The sequence below is a fragment of the Fistularia commersonii genome, chromosome 29 (assembly GCF_037954325.1).
Source record: "Fistularia commersonii isolate RoL2024-O1a breed Wild chromosome 29, RoL_Fcom_v1.0, whole genome shotgun sequence".
In the NCBI taxonomy this organism is placed as follows: Eukaryota; Metazoa; Chordata; class Actinopteri; order Syngnathiformes; family Fistulariidae; genus Fistularia; species Fistularia commersonii.
The window spans coordinates 1069834-1092740 of record NC_141312.1 but is presented as its reverse complement, the minus strand read 5'-3'; the positions used below and the strand labels follow the sequence as shown (position 1 = coordinate 1092740).

Below are 22907 nucleotides of genomic sequence, written 5' to 3'. Positions count from 1 at the left end.
TCCGGGTGAAGCCCGGGCGAGGATGGCGTTTTTGAAAAATACCTCGGAGATGAGCATCCGGCCCGCCATGGAGAGCCGGGTGCGGGGGGAGAAGTGGGGGGTGATCATGACCCGCAGGCCCGCCTCGGAGAAGGACAGCTTGTGGGGGCTGAGGATGAGGAGCTCGTCCACCATGATGACCGGAGGAACCTCCTGACCCGCAGCTTGACCTGACCAGAAACGGGTGCGGTACTTCTTATGTCCACAAGAGGGCGCTGTTGCACAGATGGTTATAACATACTGACATGTCACGCTAACTAAGATGCACTTCGGAGTTTTCCAAGATACGAGTCGAAGCTCAGTGGATTTTTTTGCTTTGCGATACATGAGATGAGCGTCGGATACACACTGTTGCATTAAGTGTGTCACCGGTATGTTAAGGATAGAGCGTCAGATGAGAAAATCCCCCCCAACCTCCTCGCTCATCAGTCTTCGTCCCATCTTCAAGGTAAATACACTTGATAAAACCACTTTATTTCTTTACATTCTCTTTCATGATGTATTATTTTTGTTTAATATTTTGTAATTTATAAAACACATTTCATATTTAAAACAAATCTTGGGGGCTGGAGCGGATTAACGGGGAAATTTAATTTGATGGACGACTGAACTCGGTCACAGAACCAGTTCATTTGCTAAATGTGCAGACTTTGCTATACGTTTTGTCTAAATTCCATTTATGGACGGAGTGAAGCCGCCCCTCTTTCTAAAACAATCTGACCGTCCCCACGACCGGCTTGGAACGACTCTTCCAACACCTCACCGTATCTCACTGACATCGACTTCTCTGCCTTTTCACGGACGTTTTTCCATGATTCTCTCCGGGCTAGCTAGCGGCGGCGGTGGCAGCGTCCCGCTCTCTATAAACGCCACTGGGTGGGTGTAAAAGGCTCATCCCGCTCGCTCCAAACTCACTGAGTAAAATCCACTGAGCCACGGCTTGTATCTAAGAAAATCCATACATCGATGGTCTCGTACGTCAAACTTCCGCCGTAATGACATTTCACGGCGGTAAAAGTAAGGCGTATCAGCGGAGAAGAATTTTCCCGATGAAGAACCCACTCGTTGACGCCGAAAGTTTCCCTGTCCGTTGCAGTCCTGACCTTTGTTGAGGAGCACCATGGAGGTGTTGCAGGCGGAGGCGTCCTCGCCCGCCTTGTCGTCTCGGCCGCCCTCCGACCCGCCGCAGCACGGCCCGGCGTCCCTGAGCTGACGGTTCACGAGGGCCATGATCTGGGAGTTGAACCTGCAACCAAAACAGACTCAAGTAGGTGAGCACGTTCATGCGAGGAGGTGCGGAGAACCTCCCCCCGACTTACTTCATGATTATGATGTAGATCCCGTACATGGTCATGAGGAGCAGCGACTCCCACCTGCACGGCGGAGGAGAAAATGGTGTCAGTTTCCACATCAGCGTGTTTCCAGTTTAATTACAAACATATATCTCCGACGTGTGTGAGCCGTGTGTTCAAATAGCTAAGAACACACAGTCAGCCGGAGCCGGAGCGCTAATCCCCCGCGGGGGCCGCCTTGGCGAGATAGGGCCGGGCCAGATTGGGCTTAGCGGCCACGAGGAGGGCTCTGAGATTTACCAGCCACTGCTCGCATTCAGAGCGGGAATAAATCTGCACTTTCATTAAACCAGAGGCCACCAATAAGAGCTTTCCAGGGGAGGAGGGGGGGGGGGGTGAAGATGCAGAGAAGGCTGCGTGAAGCAGGACTGAGCGGAAAAAAAGAAACGAAACAAAATAAAGCTGCTGTTAAAATTCAACCGAACAGAAAGTGCAGAGCGCTTCGTCGCCGATTGCAGCGACGGGAAGTAGAAAACACGTCGATCCGTGAGGGGTCGAGCAGAAACTTCCTGTTGCATGAGACGCTCGCTGTGGTTGCAGAGCGTTTGTTCCACTGAGAACCTGAAGTGAATCTAAAGCGCCTGGAGTCCATTCATTCATTTACATTGGAGCGGCTCATTCGGAAATAAAGGCGTCTGTATTCAGAGCAAACATCAAGGCGGTTGATGCTGCGGTTCTCGTTTCGGCCACAAGGGGGCGCTAACACCCCGTCTTCTTCAAAAAAATAAAATAAATATTCGCATCTCCTCATCGTCGTATTACATAACTGCTTCTGCAGGCGATTATTTATTTTTAGTTTTGGTTGAATTCATTGTTGACGAAATCCGATCATATGATAAAAATTGTAATCATAATAATAATGAAGCTGAGCATTCTGGGACATGTTGTTTATGGACTCTTGTTTCTATTAATTCAGGCACTTTTTTTTAATACAACGAGCACAATGTTTAAAATCCTGGTCGCCGGTCAAGAGCTTCCATACCAGACAAATTTGGATAATTTGATGATTCAAATATTCCCTTCCGTATTTCTGATGTAAATGCGAAGCGTCCAGATTGGAAACCATCTGAGGCGACCGGCCGTGAGCACGAGTCTAGTCTGGTCGTGCAGAGGCAGCGGAAGGAGGGTGGGCTGCGCGGCGGCCGCGGACGTCCGCTAGTTTTAACATTCGCCGAACGGGATTTCTGGGTTTGAGGACTCACCAGACCACCACGGCGTCATAGATCACCTGCAGAGAGAAGAAGGAGGAGGATCATTAGCTCTGTTAGCGGCGGCTCGGACAGAAAGGCGTCGCCGCGGATCTCACCATGATGAGCGTCAGCACGGCGAGGATGTAGTAGGACGAGTCTCTGAACAGGGACCACCACGTCAGGGTGACCGTCTGCGGAGGAGAGAAGATCTCAGCTGCGTCGGCGCCACAGAAGCTCCGCCCACGGCCGCGCCCTTACCTGGCCCGCAAAGATCCCGCTCAGGCCGATGATCACCAGGATGTTGAAGACGGCCGAGCCGACGATGGTGCCGACGCCCACGTCCCCTTTGGTGATGAAGACGCCTGGAGGTCGGGTCACCGGCGGGAGGTGAGCATCGACAACACATCCCGTAAAAACACCCAAAACGGTAACACAATCTTGTACCAGAGTCGCGTCAGACACGGTAAAAAAAACAGATTTCCTCCAGTCGTACGGTGCAAAGGTGACGTTCTGATGTTTGCAGATAGAAGTGCAGGACTTGCTTCTGCTGGACAGAGTCGCTGATGTATCTCCCTCTGGAGAATTCCAGAGAGCAGGCTGGAAGCAGCTGCGGCTATTAATAGTTTTGTAAATATTATCACGTATTCAGATGAACAAAAAAATTCTTTCCTAATAAAACCAGATGAATTGATCTTCTCACATGATGTCAGATGGTCTCCAGGGTGTGTGGAAACCTTGCCTACTGCTTTTAAATTTTACATACATATACACACATATATATATATATATATATGTATTTTGAATTTTATATATATAAAATAATTTAATATAATTTAATTTGATAATTTAGTAATAATTTGATATTTAAGATAATTATATATATATATATATATATATGTATACATAAAGATATATCTAAACTCATGTCCATATCCTGCACTCTGCTGGATTCTATCCCTGCTGTCATTGGCTGGGAGGCGGGGTTTAATCTGAACCAATCACAGGGCCCCATGTTGGGACGTGCAACCGTTCATCCTTTTATTTTCAGGTCATACAGCGACATAGAACGGACGAACACGGTGCGGCCAATTCTGATCGCAATCCCGTCGAGTATCTTCTCGCTAACCGCCGAAGCTAAAGACGCTACGGTAAATTCCCCTCTCGGGCCGCGGCGCCCCCTGCTGGCCGAGCTCGGTACTGCGCCCGACAACACGCGCTTTGAGGCGTTCGGCACTAACCGATCAGAGAGGTGAAAAGCTCTGGCGCCGAGCTTCCTGCCGCCATGAAGGTCGCGCCGGCGACGTCTTCACTGAGCTGCAGGTTCTGAGAGACACAAAGGAAGTTCGAGATGATTCCACCTCCTCGAGGAGGCGACCGATAGACCGAATCCGGTTCCTCCCGCTTCACTCGCCTCAGATATTTTCTCCAGAGAAGGAACGAAGTAGTCGTCGCAGACGATGGCCAAGGCGTAGAACATGTAGATGGCCTGGAGAGAAGGGTGGGTTTGGATGAGGTCAACCTGCAGGAGACGTCCGAGCGTGAATTTCGGTATTTCGGAACTCACGCAGAGGACGTGGAGGAACACGGCTCCTTTCTTCCTCTGCTCCTTGTTGAAGATGTCCTCTGGGAACTCATGGATGGCTGAGAAGGACACGCAGAAGCACATCTGACGGTCAGACTCCATCCGTTCAGATGCTGAACACACACTTTATAGCATCGTGTTCACATTTCATCTCCTCAGGTTTTCTACCAAGGAGCCAAGTGGAGGCCAGAAGGTTACAGCTTCAAGCTAAAGTCAAACATATAAATATAGAAAACTGATAAACAAATCTTAAGAGGATTTAGACAAATTGGTTCCATCACACTTGTAGTTTTTCTCTGGAATTCATGTGTAGTTCTTTTATTTCTTGAACATAAACAGAATTTGATCTGAAACAGTGCCTCACATAATATAGTAGCAAGGAAAAACGTGGTTTTGCATTGACGGCAGCGTCTTTTACCCGCCGCCGCTCGTCGCGCGGCACAGGAAGTAAATGCGGTGGCCGCTTCCTGTACTCTGGCGTGCGCGCAGGATATGAACGCATGAATTAAAGCGAAAGACGAAAGCCCCGGCGGAGCGCCTCCCACTCCCTCGTCTGATCCGAGCGGGGCGGATTTGAAGGAGCCGGTGGGGGTGGAGGAGGGGGTCGTGGACCGGGGGGCTATAAATAGCCCTGATGCTGTGTGAGAGAAGTGTAGGCCCAGACACACAATGGGCTTCCAGATTGTAGATTAACGCGCGCGCGCGCGCCGGTCGGGGATGTGAGGTCTGATCTCAGAGGAGGAGGATGGAAAATGTAAATGTTTACGAGGTTTCTCTTGTGGAGACCGCCGCGTTGGATAGCGACATTCAGGTTGGCGGTGACGGGCGGACGAGGGCCGGATCCCCGCGCGCCGGCGGGAGTCACGTGTCGGACGCGCCGCACGTGTGCGTCCCTCCGGCGCGCGGGGATTTGTTTAATCCCAAGAATTCCGCACGACATCGACGTCTCCCGACGAGTGCCTCGGATGATTCTTTAATCGTGGGAGAGGTTTTGCCGCCGCGCCCCGGTGATGTTGTCACGGCATGACGGCGCATCACCTCCAGCTGTCCGGCGGCCCCGCCGGGCCCATCAGCTGCCGGACATCTGTGTTTGCCGGGTGGCTTTATCTCCTCCGCCGGCGGAAACCCTCAGGTTCCGCGGCAGCTGGTAACGTGGAGCTCAGATGGACCCTTGCAGGAGTTGCTCTGGTGAAGACAGTTGCTATGGTGACCTTCTCCCCGGGGGAGGCCTTTTCCATTTTTTTTTTTTCTTTTTTTTTGATGGGTGGCAGTAGGAAGCCAGAGGCAGGACGACTGGCGGAGCAGTGAGAAAGGGGGTGGTGAATTTGAGTTTCCCAGGGTTTGGGCTTATGAAAAATGGAAAAAAAAAGAGAGAAGTGACAGCAGCGCGGGACCGTAGTGTCTAAAAATATTTATTTTTCCTTACGAACCCTCAGGAGAGCTCTGAGAGCGTGAGGGCGGGGGGAGGACACACGTCACGTCGGTTTAATGAAATCTGCTGAATGTGCTTTTGATTCACTGCACCAACAGCACAGACCTGATCCTGGACCATCTCTGCTCAGACTTGATCCTGGACCGTCTCTGCTCAGACCTGATCCTGGACCATCTCTGCACAGACCTGATCCTGGACCATCTCTGCTCAGACCTGATCCCGGACCATCTCTGCTCAGACCTGATCCTGGACCGTCTCTGTTCAGACCTGATCCTGCTTAGACTCTGTTCAGATCTGATCCCCGACCGTCTCTGCTCAGACCTGATCCTGGACCATCTCTGCTCAGACTTGATCCTGGACCGTCTCTGCTCAGACCTGATCCTGGACCATCTCTGCACAGACCTGATCCCGGACCATCTCTGCTCAGATCTGATCCTGGACCATCTCTGCTCAGACCTGATCCTGGACCATCTCTGCTCAAACCTGATCCTGGACCGTCTCTGTTCAGACCTGATCCTGCTTAGACTCTGTTCAGATCTGAACCCCGACCGTCTCTGCTCAGACCTGATCCTGGACCGTCTCTGCTCAGACCTGATCCTGGACCATCTCTGCACAGACCTGATCCCGGACCATCTCTGCTCAGATCTGATCCCGGACCATCTCTGCTCAGACCTGATCCTGGACCGTCTCTGTTCAGACCTGATCCTGCTTAGACTCTGTTCAGATCTGAACCCCGACCGTCTCTGCTCAGACCTGATCCTGGACCGTCTCTGCTCAGATCTGATCCCCGACCGTCTCTGCTCAGACCTGATCCTGGACCGTCTCTGCTCAGACCTGATCCTGGACCGTCTCTGCTCAGACTTGATCCTGGACCGTCTCTGCTCAGACCTGATCCTGGACCATCTCTGCACAGACCTGATCCCGGACCATCTCTGCTCAGATCTGATCCTGGACCATCTCTGCTCAGACCCGATCCTGGACCATCTCTGCTCAAACCTGATCCTGCTCAGACTCTGCTCAGACCTGATCCCGGACAGCCTCTGGTTGGAATCCCCCCAGGAGGCCTTCCCCGTGTGGAGTCTCCATCTTCTCAGGTGGCTGCGTGGGGTTCCTCGGGTTCCTCAAGGTTCTCCGGTTCCTCCCGCAGAATGAATGAACTTCTATCTGTTTATCGTAAACGCTGGTTTTTAAAAACCTCAGCGTTCCCCCGTCCCTCGTGATCTTTACTCCAGGTACCGCAGCTCCGTAGGACCGGCTCGTCCTGGCGAGAGAGAAGTATCTCCAGCCAGAACCTTTTTCTGGAATAGATCTATTTATATCACCTCCGTGGCGTTTAAATCGATTTAACAGGCACGGCTTTTAACACGTACGTTTACGGTTCACGTGAAGACGACCTCTGAAAGCTGCGACAAGTGTCGAGGCTGCTAAGGAGGCGCGATCGCATAAAAGTTTGAAAAGCAGCCGTCCGATCCCATGTTAGGAAGTGAAACGCGAGCGTTCCCGTGCACGGCGAGGACGCTGCGTCGTGTCTGTAGCTTTGCAGAAATGTGTTTGTGACGCCTTGTTATGGTTACGGACGCTCGCACGGAAAACAGACCCCAGGACCGCCGTGATTTACGCGTCTTTGCGTCGCCCTTAACCACGTCCAGACCCGGTGGGGGGACGGGAGGTGGAAGCGAGGAACCCGGCGCAGAATTATCTTCTGAACCACACACACACACACACACACACACACACACATTCAGGTTGCGTTTTCCACAACGTCCATTGTTCGCCCCAGGTGCGTGATGTGAATCCATTTATTCATTTGCTCTTTGATTGGTTTTTTTCCTTTGAGGCGGTTTGAATACGAGTGGATGAAAAGAGGCCGCGGCGCCTCAGCCTCCGTCTCCGTCTCCATCTCCATCTCCATCTCCATCTCCATCTCCATCTCCATCTCCATCTCCAAGCCTGGACCTTCAGCCTCGTACGGACGCACAACCGTTCACTCACTCATTCCCGTCGTGAATATTTGAGATCCCGTCCCAAAGGTCGGCGCGGCGACATGTCGGCGATGTGACAGCGAAACCGAAGTAAAGAGGTGCTGACAGCTCTGGAAAAGAGCTCGGCAATTAACCTTTTTATTTTCTCGTCCTTCCAGCGTGGAGACGTCCACCGCTGATTATTTAAAGACGCTCATTAGGAGGTCGCCTGCCAGCTCCGGCAAACTTTCCCAAAAAACATCGAAAAACGGCCGTGGAAAAAAGCTATTCTCAGCTTCCTGTCGCCTGCCAGAATAAGCAAAATAACAAGCCCTGACGACACACACACACACACACACACACACACACATGCAGTGCCAGACTTTTACTTCATTGGTTCAACCCCAGTCTATTTCAGTTCTACAGAACTGTCTGGGTTTGAAAAAATTTAGCATTCAGTTGCCTGGCAACAGCGGCGGCAGAGGCTCGTCAGCCAAAGGCGGATGGCGCCGCCTCCATCTTGTCAAGACGTGAGGCGGATGAAAAGGGGAGCGCGGCGCCCGGGGCTGGACGTTACTATGCAACCCCCCCCTCCCGCCCAGGGGGTCCCCGTGCTACCCGGGTTAATCAAACCGCCGGTTATGTAATGACGGCGGGGCGGCCGGCGGCGGGACCCGGGCCGGGGGCCGCTCACCGACACACTCCCACTCCGGGGAAAACGATAGCGTTTTAATTAACAGTTAATGATGTTTCCAGCCTCAGCCTCCACATCTGGCAGATATTAATTACCTCAAATGATCTAAAGGGAAGGAAATAATTGTCTTAAACGCGCCTCCGCGGCAGATCCGCAGACTGGCTGATATTTACGTATCGATTCAAGAAGCGCTCGGCTCCCGAATCCGCTCCTTTCCTCGTCTCGGGCTTTCGACAGCTCTTTGCTCATTGGGTCTATTTTTGCCTCGGTCGCTGCATTATTCAGTCCTACATCGCAGCCGATCGCCGCTCCGCCAGGCGGCCCGAGTTTACCGGCGAGATGTTCAGAGGAGGAACCGGAAACCGCCTGAAAATCCACCACGTTTGCAAAGAGCTTTGCTTTCCCTCCGTCTTTTGCGCGGGTGTGATGAGAAACGGTTGCCGGTTCGAATCCCCGTCCCAAATCAGATGACGGTCCCGCGCAGAAGACAACATCATCCGCTTCGTGTTGCCGCTTTGATTGGTTGCCGTGCCGACCGGCGGCAAAGACGCATTAAGCATCTGTCCCGCGGGCCGTTGCCTTCGCAGCTGAACGCAGTCTGAGTGAACGGCAGGAAGTAAAACACAAACGCGATTGAAAGGAAAGCCACGCGGCGGGCGGGTCGACCGGCACGCTACGAAACGAAACAGAACACTGCGGCAGGTTAGAGGAAACTGAAACACCAAGCAGACAAATCTGTTACCTGCAAATCTAAACAACTGCAGTCATTTGCAGACAAGAAGGCGCTACTTTTTTCGCACTGCGGCTTAAACAAGCGTGCGGCTAACGTATGGATTTTTTGGGGGCTAACGAGCATTTAGCATTTAGCCTCGTCACATCGGGCCGATGAAATGACCGTGAAATTCTGAGTCCGTTCAATTCAGACGTCGAAGATTTTAACGGTTTTTAGCGATCGGCTGGAGGAAAAAGCGCGGATGGAAAATGGATGGGCTTTTCTTTGTCTTTTTTATTATTCTTCTTTTTCATCGGCCGTGTTACAGCCACTGTTTGGAAAAAAAAAAAAGCATTTCCAGTATGTATTTGTGGATGTCAAGATCAGACAAGATAAACTTTATTGATCCCCATAGGGGATATTCTTATGTCACGGCAGCGTGATAGTCAATAAATATGACAATAAATATAAATAGAGTGACAACTAGATGACAGTTAAATGATAGTAAAAGACATCCACAAATAAATAGACAGCAGAGACAACAACACCAAGGATAAAAAACAGAAACAGAAAAAAATGATATGCATGCGTAAAAATAAAAAATTTAGTCAAGCACATAATATATGCACACATAGATTTATTTAGTTCTTTTTAGCCGGTGCGCCTTATAGTCAGGCGCGCTCAATAGTCCAGAAAATACAGTAGTACTACTAATACCACTACTACTATGACTACTCCTACTCCTACTACTACTACTACTACTACTACCATGACTGCTGCTGCTACAGAAGGCACAGCGTATTCCTATTAATTCCGCGTGGCTGTCTTTAATACCCGAGCACTCCAGCACACCACATACAGTGTAATATATGGATAAAGAGGTCGCACAATGACATCATCCCATGTCACGGCGCCCGGAGGAGAGTCGGATCCGCCGGATTTACGTTGCGGATGCTGATTCCGGTGAAACTAGCGGGGGCTCGTCCGCCCGCTCACGCAGACGGCGCTCGCTCCCGTCTATTTTTTGCAAGTATTTATGCCGCGCATCCTTTCAGCCCCTCCGCTCAGAGTGCACTCTAGGTGGTACTTAGGAGCATCGGCGCATTAGCCTGACTTGATTTGCATAGATTTCTTTCACGGCCAGATTGAGATTCCGTGCCGGGGCTTGGACAATGGGGGCGCAAGGAAGAGTGCGGTTCGCAGACAATGCAGCTTTGTGACTGCGGGTCTATTATTAGCTCAGCCACGAGGCGACGAGGGCTCTGCCGAGGAGGCGGAGGCTTTGTGATCGCAAAAGCCTTGTTGTTTCATCTGAAGACGGATCCTGTGTTTGCGGCGATAAACCCGCTTTGCTCGCCAGACGCGGTCGACCCGCGAGGCGGACGGACGGAAGTCTGCGAACGGACGGGCGATGGGAAGCTCAGACCTGCAATCTGCCCGCGACACACACTCCTGCTGCACCTGCAGGAGGCCACACACACACACACACACACACACCACGTGCTCATGCTGAATGAAGTTTCTAATCTTGGTTGGACTGAAGGATCCCGTTCAGAGAATCGGTGTCTTTGCAGGGAAACAACGCTAACCTGAACGCAAGCCCATCTCCTGCTTCTCACACACATCCTGGATCTCACAGGACAAGAAGAAGATGACATCTGCTGCTTCTACAGCATGAGATGTTTGAGGTATAAACCATGTTTAAATGTTACAATTCATCTGACCGAAAGACAGGAGGCAGAGCTGGAAGTGGCAGGGATGAAGATGTTGAGGTTCTCTTTGGGAGCGACCAGGATGGAGAGGATCAGGAATGAGTCCATCAGAGGGACAGAACATGTTAGATGTTCTGGAGAGAAGGTCAGAGATAGTTGCGTCATGGACAGAGGAGGGAGAGTCAATATACTGGAGGTCTAGAGCGATGGTTCTTAACCTTGTTGGAGGTACTGAACCCCATCAGTTTCATAAATGCCTTCACCAAACCCTTCTTGGAGGTTTGGAGGACAACCGGAGAGAAGATTGATGGACGTCGTGACAGAGGATATGAAGCGAATTGGTGTGAGAGAGGAGGAGCGAGAAGGTCGATTGGCAGTGGGGACTCCTGAAGACCAAGATCTAAATGTTACAACTGAGTGCTAACAACGTCTCCTGCCGCCTTTCCGGTCCTTTTCGGTACAATATGGAGGAACAAACAGTTCATTCATTCATTCTCTGGACCATTTAAAGCCTCCAATGCATCTCCTTCAACTGTGGGAGGAACCCGGAGAACCCTGAGGAACCCCGACGCAGACGCCATCCAACCACCGTCTTGCTGTGAGACAGAAGCGCTAACCGCCGCGCCGCCAACACAATACACTTCATTTCCTGTCATTTCAATCAAAAGTGACTCCGTGTTCCTCGCGATCTTTGAATCCTCCTGTGAAGGAGTTCACTTTCAGCAAACGCCTGAAGATCAGCCGAGCAGCTTCCGACCCAAGAAACCAGAGATAAAGAATCTGAGCGGCTCTGGGTTTCTGTAGGTCGCTAACAACGCATGGCTGCTCGGGAAACGCATATCAATGCCACATATATATATATATATATACATATATAGAATTTAAAAAAAATCCCCCATTTTGTGAGTAAAACATGCACAGCTGAGAAAAACACACATTTTTATAAGACACGATGCAAATTAAATGCATCTTGGTTACAATTTAACCACTTACAGCCCATTATATAGAGAATCTATATTACTCTCTGTATTCCCAATAGTTCCATAACAACCCCTTATACACATAATTACTACACATACTCATGTACGTGTACCTTTAACTTTATTTTGATTGATTTATTTCAATGTTTACTTTTCTTTTTATTTATGTATCTATTTATTTATTTATTTTATTTTATTTTATTTTATTTCATTTTTTTTTGATTCTTCCCCACTTGGCTCACTAGCAGGAAAACCAATTTGATAAAATATTCTGATTCTGATTCTGATCATCAGCCATTCTAGCGATGAGCGGCCAATCAGAGCAGCCGAGACGCGGCGGCGGCGGCGGCGGCGGCGGCCTCACCTGCCCGGGTCTGGTTGTCCGAATTCTCCTCCATCAGCCGCCGCGTCCGTCTCGCCGTCCCGCCGCTCCAGAAGCCGGAGGAATCGGCCTCTGCAGGAACAGAAGCGCCGCTGTCAGTTTAGGATCAATACTATTATTGGATATCGAAAATTAAACAGTTTGGATAGGTTTTTATTTGACTTTGTATTCATAAACCAAACAAATAGCAGACAATAACCAGACGGTTTCTGGAGGTGATCAACAAAACAGAGAAAAAAACTTGAAAAATACAATCATTTGTATATATTTGCGTTTCAATAATTGGATTCCATTCCGAAGTTTCAATGTTTTTTTTTTTCTCTCGTGACTTCTTGGATTTTCTTTCCCCACCTGGGAAATAATCGGTGAAACCGCCAAGGTTTTTCGGTGATTTCAAACCTCTGAACAGAACGGAGGTGTTTGTTTCTCCGAATCCTCGATGGTGAGAAAGCAACCACACACACACACACACACACACACACGATCTATTGTGTTTCATACATCGGTGTGTTAAATTGAGGAGCGAAGGCCTCTCGTCAGCGTGGAATATCGCCTCCGTTCCCCGGACTAATCATCTCGGCGTGGGCCGCACTTCTGAAAAGACATTTCTGGGTCGACAGTGGAGGAACTCCCTGCAGACGGTCTGCGTCCCCGCCGTCCTCCTCCGCCTCCGGGGGTGAAAAATACAGATAAGCGGCGCCGCCACCCACGGAGAAGACCGAGACGCTGATTACAGAGGTCTTCATTTAGGAGTCTGAGCGTCTGATGTGACGGCGGCTACTTTCCACAACGCAGCCTCGCCTCGCCTCACACACACACACACACACACACACACCTGCATGCTTTCATGTTCCTCAAGAGGAGGCAGGTGTGAAATTCAAATGAGCATAAGAACACACACACATATATATATATATATATATATGTATATGTATATTTTTTTTTAAATTTATTGTTTTTGGGGGGGGACTGAAAAACTTGACTAAAGTTTTACAAAAAAAAATTATATTCCTGACAAAAAAAAAAAAGATAAGACTTTATTTATCCCAAAGGATGCTGTTGTTTAAAATGGCTTCAAAATTGAAGAGTTAAAGAGTGATGTTGAATTTCAAAAAATATTGCACATTAGATACACACACACACACACACACACATATATATGTATATATATGAATTTATATGAAATAATGTATCAATTTCTCATTTACTTTTTATTTTTATTTACTTACTCAACATAATCAAGTAGTGATACTGAACTGTGATTTTAAAAATTATTGCACATTGGATACACACAAACACACACACACACACACACACACATATCATAAAGATATGTATACATATATATATTTGTATAAGTATATATATTTACATACATACATATGTATGTATGTATATATACACATACATATATGTATATATATGCGTGTATATACATATAAAAATATACATATGTATATATATATAAACATATATTTATATGAAAAAAACATTTTAAAAAAATCTTTTTTGAAACCATTTAGTAAAATATAGTTTAAAATATATTCATATATACAGACATAGTATATGTGTAAACTTAAATATGGGTACATATATATGTATATATACATATATATACATATATATTGACACAGTATATGCATAACCCTATATATAAATATATTATTTTATATCATCTTTTTAAAATTGTCATTTTATTTATTTCAAAAAACGAAAATCTGATGGTTGGATTAGCTTTAACAACATATAGATATATAAATATGTTGTTACATATATACATATATATATATATATATATATATATATATTCCTTGTTTTTCAAAAATAAAAAGCTGGATTTTATAAATAAAGTTTTACAAAATATATCATATTTTTGACAATTAACCCCAAAGGAGGCTCTTTCAATTTCCATGCCACCTGGCACAGGAATTGAAAAGTGAAGAGTGATAGTGAACTGTGAATTTGAAAAATATTGCACATATTTACATACATACACACATATATATATAGAGATATATATCATATGTATAAACATGTATATAAACATATATGAAGAGATTTTTTTACACTTATTTTTTCTGAAACTATTTAACATAGATACTATTTAACATCGATATTTTCTGACACAGTGTATGTGTAACTATATATGTAAATATAGTATTTTATATTATTTCTTTAATTGTCATTTTACTTTTTTAAAAATATGAAAAGCTGATTTTTGGTTTAGCTTTAACAGAAACATCATTTTTTTGACCTAATAAGACTTTAACCCAAAAGGACTCCGTTTTGTCAGGGGGCTGCGGAATTCAGTGGTACTAAACTGTGTATTACAAAAATTGTGTCAAAAAAAACATAAATAAATAAATATATATATAGTTGTTTTTTTTTTTTGTGAAACTATTTAACATCAAATACAGCTTGAAATATATACATGTATACATATATAAATATTGACACAGTATATGTGTAAACATAAATATATATATATATATATATATATATATATATATATATTTTTTTTTTTTTTTTTTTCCTTGTTTCTGAAAACTGAAAAGCTGGATTTTTGAATTAAGTTTTAATGTTTTGACTTATAATTCCAAAGGATGTGGTTCTGCCAGATGACATCGGAATTGAAATGTAAAGAGTGACACTGAACTATGAGGTATACACATATGTACATACACATATATGTAGTGATATATATGCATATATCTATATAGACAAAGTATATGTGTAAACATATACATATACGTATATATATATGAAAAAAAATGTTTCATTTATTTTTTTGTGGAACTATTTGATATAAATAAAATATAGCTTAAAAATATATACATGGCACGTGTGTAAACATATGTACATGATATTTTCAAACTGAAAAGCTGAAGTTAAAAAATATTGCACAATGTATACATACATACATATATATTGACATATATGTATATTGACATATTGATATGTAAAGTGTATTTTAGTGTATTTAGTGTAAAGTGTATTTTAACCCATATGATAAACATATACATATACACATATACACAGTATATGTGTAAACTTTTTTTTTTTTACAATTTTTGGAAATTGAAAAGTTGGAATTTTGAATAATTTTTACAAAAAATCATATTTAAGATCAGACTTTATTAATCCTAAAGGACGCTGTTGTGTCTGATGGCTTCAGAACTGAAGAGGGTGGATTGAAAATATGTATATGTATATGTATATGTATACATGTACTATTTTTTTCATATATTTTATATGAAAATAGTTAATATGATAAAATGTTGCTTAGAAATATATACATATATGGAAACATATACATGTATATATATATATATATTACGAAACTAAAATGATGGAATTACGAATAAAGTTTTACAAAAAATGATATTTTTGAAAAAAATGGACCAGTTTATTAATCCCAAAGGATGCTGTCAGATGGCATTGGAATTGAAAAGAGTGATACTGATCCTTGAATTTAAAAAAACATTGCATGTTATATACATATACATATACATATACATATACATATACATATACAAATATATATTTTCAATCCACCCTCTTCAGTTCTGAAGCCATCAGACACAACAGCGTCCTTTAGGATTAATAAAAATATACTCTCTCTCTCTCTCTCTCTCTCTCTCTATATATATATATATATATATATATATACACATGTACATATATACATATATAAATACTTATACATATCTTTAGAAATTGTACATGAGTAAACTTAAATATATACATATTTTCATTTTTTATGAAACAATTTAACATAGTAAAATATAGCTTAAAAATATACATAAATATAATTTTTTGTTGTTTTTTTTACTGAAAAGTTGGAAATTTGAAGTAAGTTTTGCAAAAAACACATTTTTGATTAAATAAAAAAGATATGAATCCCACTATGAATCCCAATGGACGCGGTTGTGCCAGATGGCGTTGGAATTGAAAGTAAGGAGTGATACTGAACCTAATATTTAAAAAATATTGCATATTATACATATACATACGTATATATATACATATAAATATATAACTATTCATACATATATATATAGAGACATTGTATATGAGTAAAAGTATATATAAAAGTATATATAAACATATATGAAAATATATGAAAATATAACTTTTCATTTAATTTTATGAAACAATTTGACATAATAAAATATAGCTTAAAAATATACATATATATATATTTATTTTTTTTTGCTGAAAAGTTTTGAATAAAGTTTTACAAAAAATCATATTCTTGATAAAATAAGATATGATATATATATATATGTAAATATATATACATATGTATATATACATATGCAAACATGTATAAATATATATACGACTTTTTTTCACTTATTTTTTATGAAACTATTTGACATAATAAAATATAGCCTAAAATATATACATATATATCCACAGTATATATGTTGACACACATATATAAACATACATGAGATATATATTGACACTAATAGCTTATATGAACAGAAATCATTTATGTTTTATGAAACAACTTTTAGAAATTTTGCACATAGACATGTACATATTCACATACATATATATAGTAGACATAGTATGTGTCAGCATACATATATATATATGTATATATAAACACATATATATGCGAAAAATATGATTATTTTCATTTATTTATTATTAAACTATTTAAGTATAAGCAGTTAAGTATAGCTGAAAAATATATACACATATAGACACAGTATATGTGTAAACATATAAATAGATACATAGACACAGTATATGTGTAAACAACAATAATATATATATATTTTTTTATTTTATTGTTTCAACCAAAAGTTGGATTAACATAATATATTGAAGGTGATATATTTGAAAAGTAGGATATATATATATATAGTTTTTTTTTTAGCTGAAAAGTTGGAATCCAAAAGTTTCACCAAAAATAATTTTCTGACAAAATAATATATATATATATATATAATTTTCTTTTTTTTCTTTTTTTTTTTAACTGAAAAGCTTGAATTTTTAATAAAGCTTTACCAAAAATCATATCTTATTGACAAAATAAGATATGACAATTGATTCCAAAGGACACTGTTGTGCCAGATGGCTTCAGAATTGAAAAGGAAAGAGTGATACCTAACTGTGAACACATGGTGTTGTGTTACTGAACACACACCCACACACACATACACACACACACACACATTCATATATACATACATATATATAGACATGGTAGAAGTGTAAACATATATATATCTAAACATATACACGAAAATAAATTGCATGTATTTTTTATTAAATTAAAAATTATATTATATTATATTATATTATATTATATTATATTATATTATATTATATTATAATATATTATATTTTTGAATAAGGTTTTACATAGTATCATATTTTTTACAAAATTAGATGAGACTTTATCAATGCCAAAGGACGCTGTTGTGCCAAGTGGCTTCAGAATTGAAAAGAGTGAGATTGAACTGTGAATTAAAAAAAAATAATTATTATATATATATATATATATATATATATATATATTTGTTAACATAGTATAACACACATATACTGTATAAACATATGCATATGAAATAAAATATTTTTAATCCCCCAGGACAGTAGGATTAAAAATATGCGATTGTGCCAGATGGCTGTGAATTAAAAAAATATTGCACATTGCATACATACATATATATACATCCATTTATAGACATAGCACATGTATAAACATGTATAAACATATATGATTTATTTTCATTGATTTTTTTTATCAAACTATTTAATTATTAAATATCTCTTTAAAATATTGTAAATGAAAAGCAGCAAGGCCACACTTTGAAACGAACCAGCAAGCTTCAGACGCATGTAAAAAGCTGTATTTTTGAATAAAGTTTTACAAAAAAGTCATAATATTGACAAAATAAGATAAGACTTAAGACCAGATTAATCCCGAAAGGACACCGTTGTGCCAGATGGCTCCGCAACTGAAAAGTAAAGAGTGATATTGAACTGTGGGTTTGAAAAATATTGCACGTTGGGATAAAAAGCTGACATTACATGACATTATACAAATATATTGTAGTGGTTATTAATTGAATTGAATTTAACAATTATCTGAAGAAAAAATCCATCTATTATATCCTTTTTTTTGATTCAAATGATTTTCAATTATATGGCTTTGTATAGACATAAACATTGTCCCTTTCACCTTTTTTTTATATATTTTATATATATATATATATATATATATATATATATATATATGTACACACAAACAAATGTTTAATTTTTTTTTTTTCACATTTTTTGAAACAGAATTTTATTTATTTATTGTAATTCATGTCATATTTTTTGCTCCATCCTGGAATCACGGCCTGATCCCGTCCTCTCAGCCCCCGACCCGCTGCATGAAGATAACTCCATGGCGGCTGCGGAACGTGACCGTGTAAATACTGGGGGATGCAGGGAGGGAGCGTTTGCCCGGAGATAATCTGAACTCCTCAGCGTAAACACAGCGGGTGAACGGTGAGAGGCGAGATGACACGTGATTACAGCTGTGACGGCGGCTTGCGGAGAAGCGCTCGGCTCACTGACGCATCAAAACATTTGATTGATTCACGGCAACAAGGACCTCCAAATCCTTTTTTGACAGAACAATATCGGTGCCGCAGCTCAGCGGGTCCTGCAGGTGATCCGCTGCTAATTGGTCGTCGATGCTTTCTAGCTTTTCTAGAATAAAATAGAAACGACGCATCCGATTTCCCGCGTCGCTCATTTCCGACCCTTCCAAATCATCAACATATGAAATCCGGACAATCTTTCAGTGCATTTGATTCACCGTTTTAACATTATTAATCTGTGTGTTCTTTGCATTGCACTTTACAATGAAGCCTTTTCTGTCTTCTATCTTAATACCGCGTAAAATGACAACATGCTAAAATGGCAGCGCGTCAAAAATCACAATTTATTTCACAAATTTGCTATTTGGGGGGTCATTTGTACACGTTTCCAACCCCGCGTCGCGGTGATGAACACCAGCGTATAAACGGGCCTCTGCGAAGCGCATGAATCTTCTTCCACACCCCTGCAAACTGTCATCTGTTCCTTTCAGGGAAGACAGAACTTCCTCCACTGACAGAAACAAGACATTTGATCCCATCAATCGCACACGACTGGACAGACCGGCTTCCTGGTCTCACCCCAAACAGCTCCACGCCAGGCCGCCGGGGAACGTCTCCGGCTGTCAGATCCTCCATAGAGGCCACGCGGGCGAGTCAGGCGGCGACGGAAACCCGAGTCGTCAGAAATAATAAAAAACGTGTCAATATTTTGATACGGTTTCATCCTCCGGCTCTCCGGACGGGCACTCGACGCCAACATTTACTAGCTTTTCAGCCGATGTGACCATTCCGAGGCTGAAGCCATCGCAAAGGTCGTTTCTAATACATATTACTTTTCGCGCAACGCTTACACCATTTATTACGGCACATGTCACAAGGTGGTTTGAAATCATTTCCTTTCATAGAAACAATGTGAATTTATATATTTAACTGCCAAATACCTCAGGATGTTGAGGGTGACAAATTCCACCGCTCTTTCCAGCTGCTTCCTGAGCTAACTGGGCTAACATTAGCGGCCAGGCTAATACACATTCGCTCGCTGTGACTCTTTTCGAGGTCGAACCGATTATTTACGAGGCAAATGTGACAGGCGGGAGAATGTATCGCATTTCACAGCCCCTCTTGTTTGTTAAGCTAACAGGGGTAGAGACGCTAGCAAGCCAGCGGCGCTAAACCGATAGCGCCATGCTAACAGCGCGGCGCAGCTCACTGATATCCAAAAATTCAGAGAGATCGTGAGGATCATGATATATAAAAAATAAGTTTATGTATATATAAAATATAAAAGCGAGCCGTCGTACCCTCGCAACCTAGCTCGCTAAGCTAACACCTTGTCCAAAGCAAAGCTAGCTGCGCCGCTAAACAATGTTTATGGAAAATTCTTCTATTCCATCAAGAAATGGTCTGTCACATTTAAAGTCAAATCAATAAAATTATCTGTAAATTGTGTGATTGTGCTGCTCATAGTAAAAAAAAAAGATCTAAATAAACCCTTAGATTCAAATGCAAGACAACGCGTGAGATAAAATGGGAAATGAAGCTCCTGCATTTCATCACGACAAAGACCGGGACGCGGTGACGATGGTATCCCACATGAGATCACAATCAATCGTGACTTTTCTTTTCTGCAAAACAACCAGAGCCAAATCAGTTTTACACCCTGGAGCGAGCCGTTCGAGATGCCGCCGGAATATTTTCCGAGATACCGGGCGAGAAAACCCGCCTGTCAGCGTTACGAACAGCAGACGCCCTCCGGCCCGGGCTGCGAGGACGCCTCCACTCCACAGGCCTTGGTCCCGATTCAAAAAACCTCTTGTGCTCCGTGGCACACTCGTAATTTAAAGGTGAAATATAAATATTAAATGTGCGGCTCCTTTTCGGCAGAACGCCCTTCCGTCGCACACGGAGCAAGACGTTGAGCGATAACAGGATGAACGCAAACACTCCGAAGTAAAGTTCCTATCCGTTGAGCGCCTGTGTGTGTGTGTGTGTGTGTGTGTGTGTGTGTGTGTGTGTGTGTGTGTGTGTGACCACATGGGTGAAGGTGATGAGAGGATAATGAGGCGGGAGGTTCACACACTAAAGCATCCTGTCTTCTCTCACTCGCTGCTAAATCTGTGACGATAAATACAGAATAAATAAATAGTGATATGAATAATAGTGCAGAGTGGAAACAGGAAGCAGATGACTATATATAAAAATATACATTATATATACACACACACACACATATATATGTATATATATATACATATACACACACATATACATATACATATATGCATATATATATGTGTATATATATATATACATATACATATATATGTGTGTATATACATATCAAATGTAATGTAAAATAAATTTAACTACTCCTTAATGTAAAATAACTCTGAATTTCTTGCTTCAAATCCAAAATGTGACATATGGATTTGGATAAATGTAAATAAAATATTGTTTACTAGTTGTTCTGTTATCACATGAATCCTTTCATATTGTCGGGTTAAGAAACCCACATTACTTCATTAATCAATGATCAAAATATCCAAGTGAATAGAGAAAAATATCATATCAATATCAACTTTTCTCTTCCTGGACATTTAGGGATCATTTATATTTCTTGATATTTATCTCCTATTTCTCCTCATGTTGAAAACGGCGGATGCACTGCGATCTGATGGCGGGAACATGAACGCGCATGAATTGTGGGAAATGTAGTTTATGATCAATGAACACGTTTGATTTCTTTATTTTAAGACAATTTAAAGACATTCTTGTGGGGCCACAAAAAAAATCAAGCGTCGGGCAACATCTGGCCCGCGGGCCTTGAGTTTGACACGTGATATTCATACATATATATATATATATGTATAAATATCCTGATATCTAAAATATAATGAATGAACATTTTCATCACGTAGCATCCAGAAACCCTCAGAGGCCGAACCTGAAATCAAGTTTACGTTGTCACTGATCGATCAATCCTTGGATTAAAATCAATCAGTTTCATTTGACTATGCTGATGTGACAGCTTTTAAAATGGATTTTTTTAAATCGTTGCAGGTGTAGATATATATATATATATATATATATATATATATATATATATATATATATATATTTGTAGTTAAAAAATGGATGATCTTCGCTGGAGGAGGGCAAAGGTCCCGGCACACTTCTCCTGACGTGAAGATGAAACATCAAGTGAATGGCGGCCGTGTACTGATCCCCCGTGATTGGATTTATAACATCTCCAGTGTGTGTGTGTGTGTGTGTGTGTGTGTGTGTGTGTGTGTAATCACAACGCCGCAGTCAGAACCCTGGAGATGGAAAGGTCAAGTGCTGGTGCAATTTTAATATTTGGGGATTTTAGCAGCTGATGGAGTCTGATAGACAGTTGGGAGTTTTTCTTTTTGGAGAAAATCGCTCCGGCGTGTTTCTCCAGGCAGGCTGGCGAGCTCCTGCCAGCGGAGGCGATACATCTCACAGGGGAGATGAAAATCCGAAGCAAATATACGAGACCTCTGGTCTTCAAGAGACCCGCCGCTCTTACAAATGTCATTTATTCACCTTCCCATCGCCACCCTTTCTAGGCATCACATCCCCCAGCTTCTCGGTCATCCGAATAAATCCAAATGGATTTATTTGATTGCAAAGCCGGCGTCATTTGGAACTGATTTACCCCTTTTAATATTGATTTAAGAATAAGTGTATTTACTGGCTGCAGGTTCTGCGTCTCCTCATCAACAATAAACAAACACACTGCGGGTTTATCCTCCTTTATGACTCCCTCTGTGTGTGAACCTCCAACCAAACATCACACACACACACACACACACACACACACATGCGAAATGGAAATGTCAAGCGTGAACGCGCCGGTGCGCGTCCCCGCGGAGGCTCACCTGGCGCCTGGAGGATCTGCAGCAGCCACACGACGGCGAGCAGGCCGAACGAGCAGCAGCACAGCCGGCCGAAGGGCCGCCGGAAGGACCGCCGGGGCCTCGGAGCGGCTCTCATTCCTCCGCCGGCCGCCGCATGTCCGAAAGAAACATCTGTTGCTCCCCTCGTCTCTCTCTTTCCCTCCCTCCTTTCTTTCTCTGACACTTGTTTCCCACTTTCTCCGAGGCGAGCGCTTCCTCCTCCTCTCGCTTTCTGCCAACTTGCAGAGGAGCGTCTGCAAAAAAAAAAAAAAAAATGTGAAAAATTAAAAAGAGAGAGCAAAAAAAAAAAAAAAAATTTTAAAAAATGAAAAGTAGA

General features: G+C 42.5%; 1 protein-coding gene and 1 long non-coding RNA gene across 3 annotated transcripts in view; one reads left to right on the top strand and one right to left on the bottom strand.

Annotated features, from left to right (window-relative positions):
• The window catches only part of LOC147216561 (sodium/potassium/calcium exchanger 3), a 29072-nt gene that overhangs the window by 4254 nt on the left and 1911 nt on the right, over positions 1 to 22907 (bottom strand). For both annotated transcript variants that reach the window (XM_086177403.1, XM_086177404.1), the window contains exons 2-12: positions 22553 to 22824; positions 12019 to 12108; positions 4146 to 4222; positions 3993 to 4067; positions 3820 to 3904; positions 2840 to 2943; positions 2698 to 2772; positions 2594 to 2619; positions 1359 to 1412; positions 1143 to 1285; positions 43 to 209 (exon numbers count right to left, since the gene is read on the bottom strand). In XM_086177403.1, coding sequence (XP_086033529.1) covers positions 43 to 209; positions 1143 to 1285; positions 1359 to 1412; positions 2594 to 2619; positions 2698 to 2772; positions 2840 to 2943; positions 3820 to 3904; positions 3993 to 4067; positions 4146 to 4222; positions 12019 to 12108; positions 22553 to 22667 — 1011 coding nt within the window. In that variant the 5' untranslated portion in view covers positions 22668 to 22824. The remainder of the gene's footprint in view (positions 1 to 42; positions 210 to 1142; positions 1286 to 1358; positions 1413 to 2593; positions 2620 to 2697; positions 2773 to 2839; positions 2944 to 3819; positions 3905 to 3992; positions 4068 to 4145; positions 4223 to 12018; positions 12109 to 22552; positions 22825 to 22907) is intronic.
• LOC147216562 (uncharacterized) lies at positions 96 to 1699 on the top strand. Its single transcript, XR_015109089.1, has 3 exons — positions 96 to 223; positions 1136 to 1306; positions 1377 to 1699. It is a non-coding gene; the product is annotated as an uncharacterized LOC147216562 (long non-coding RNA).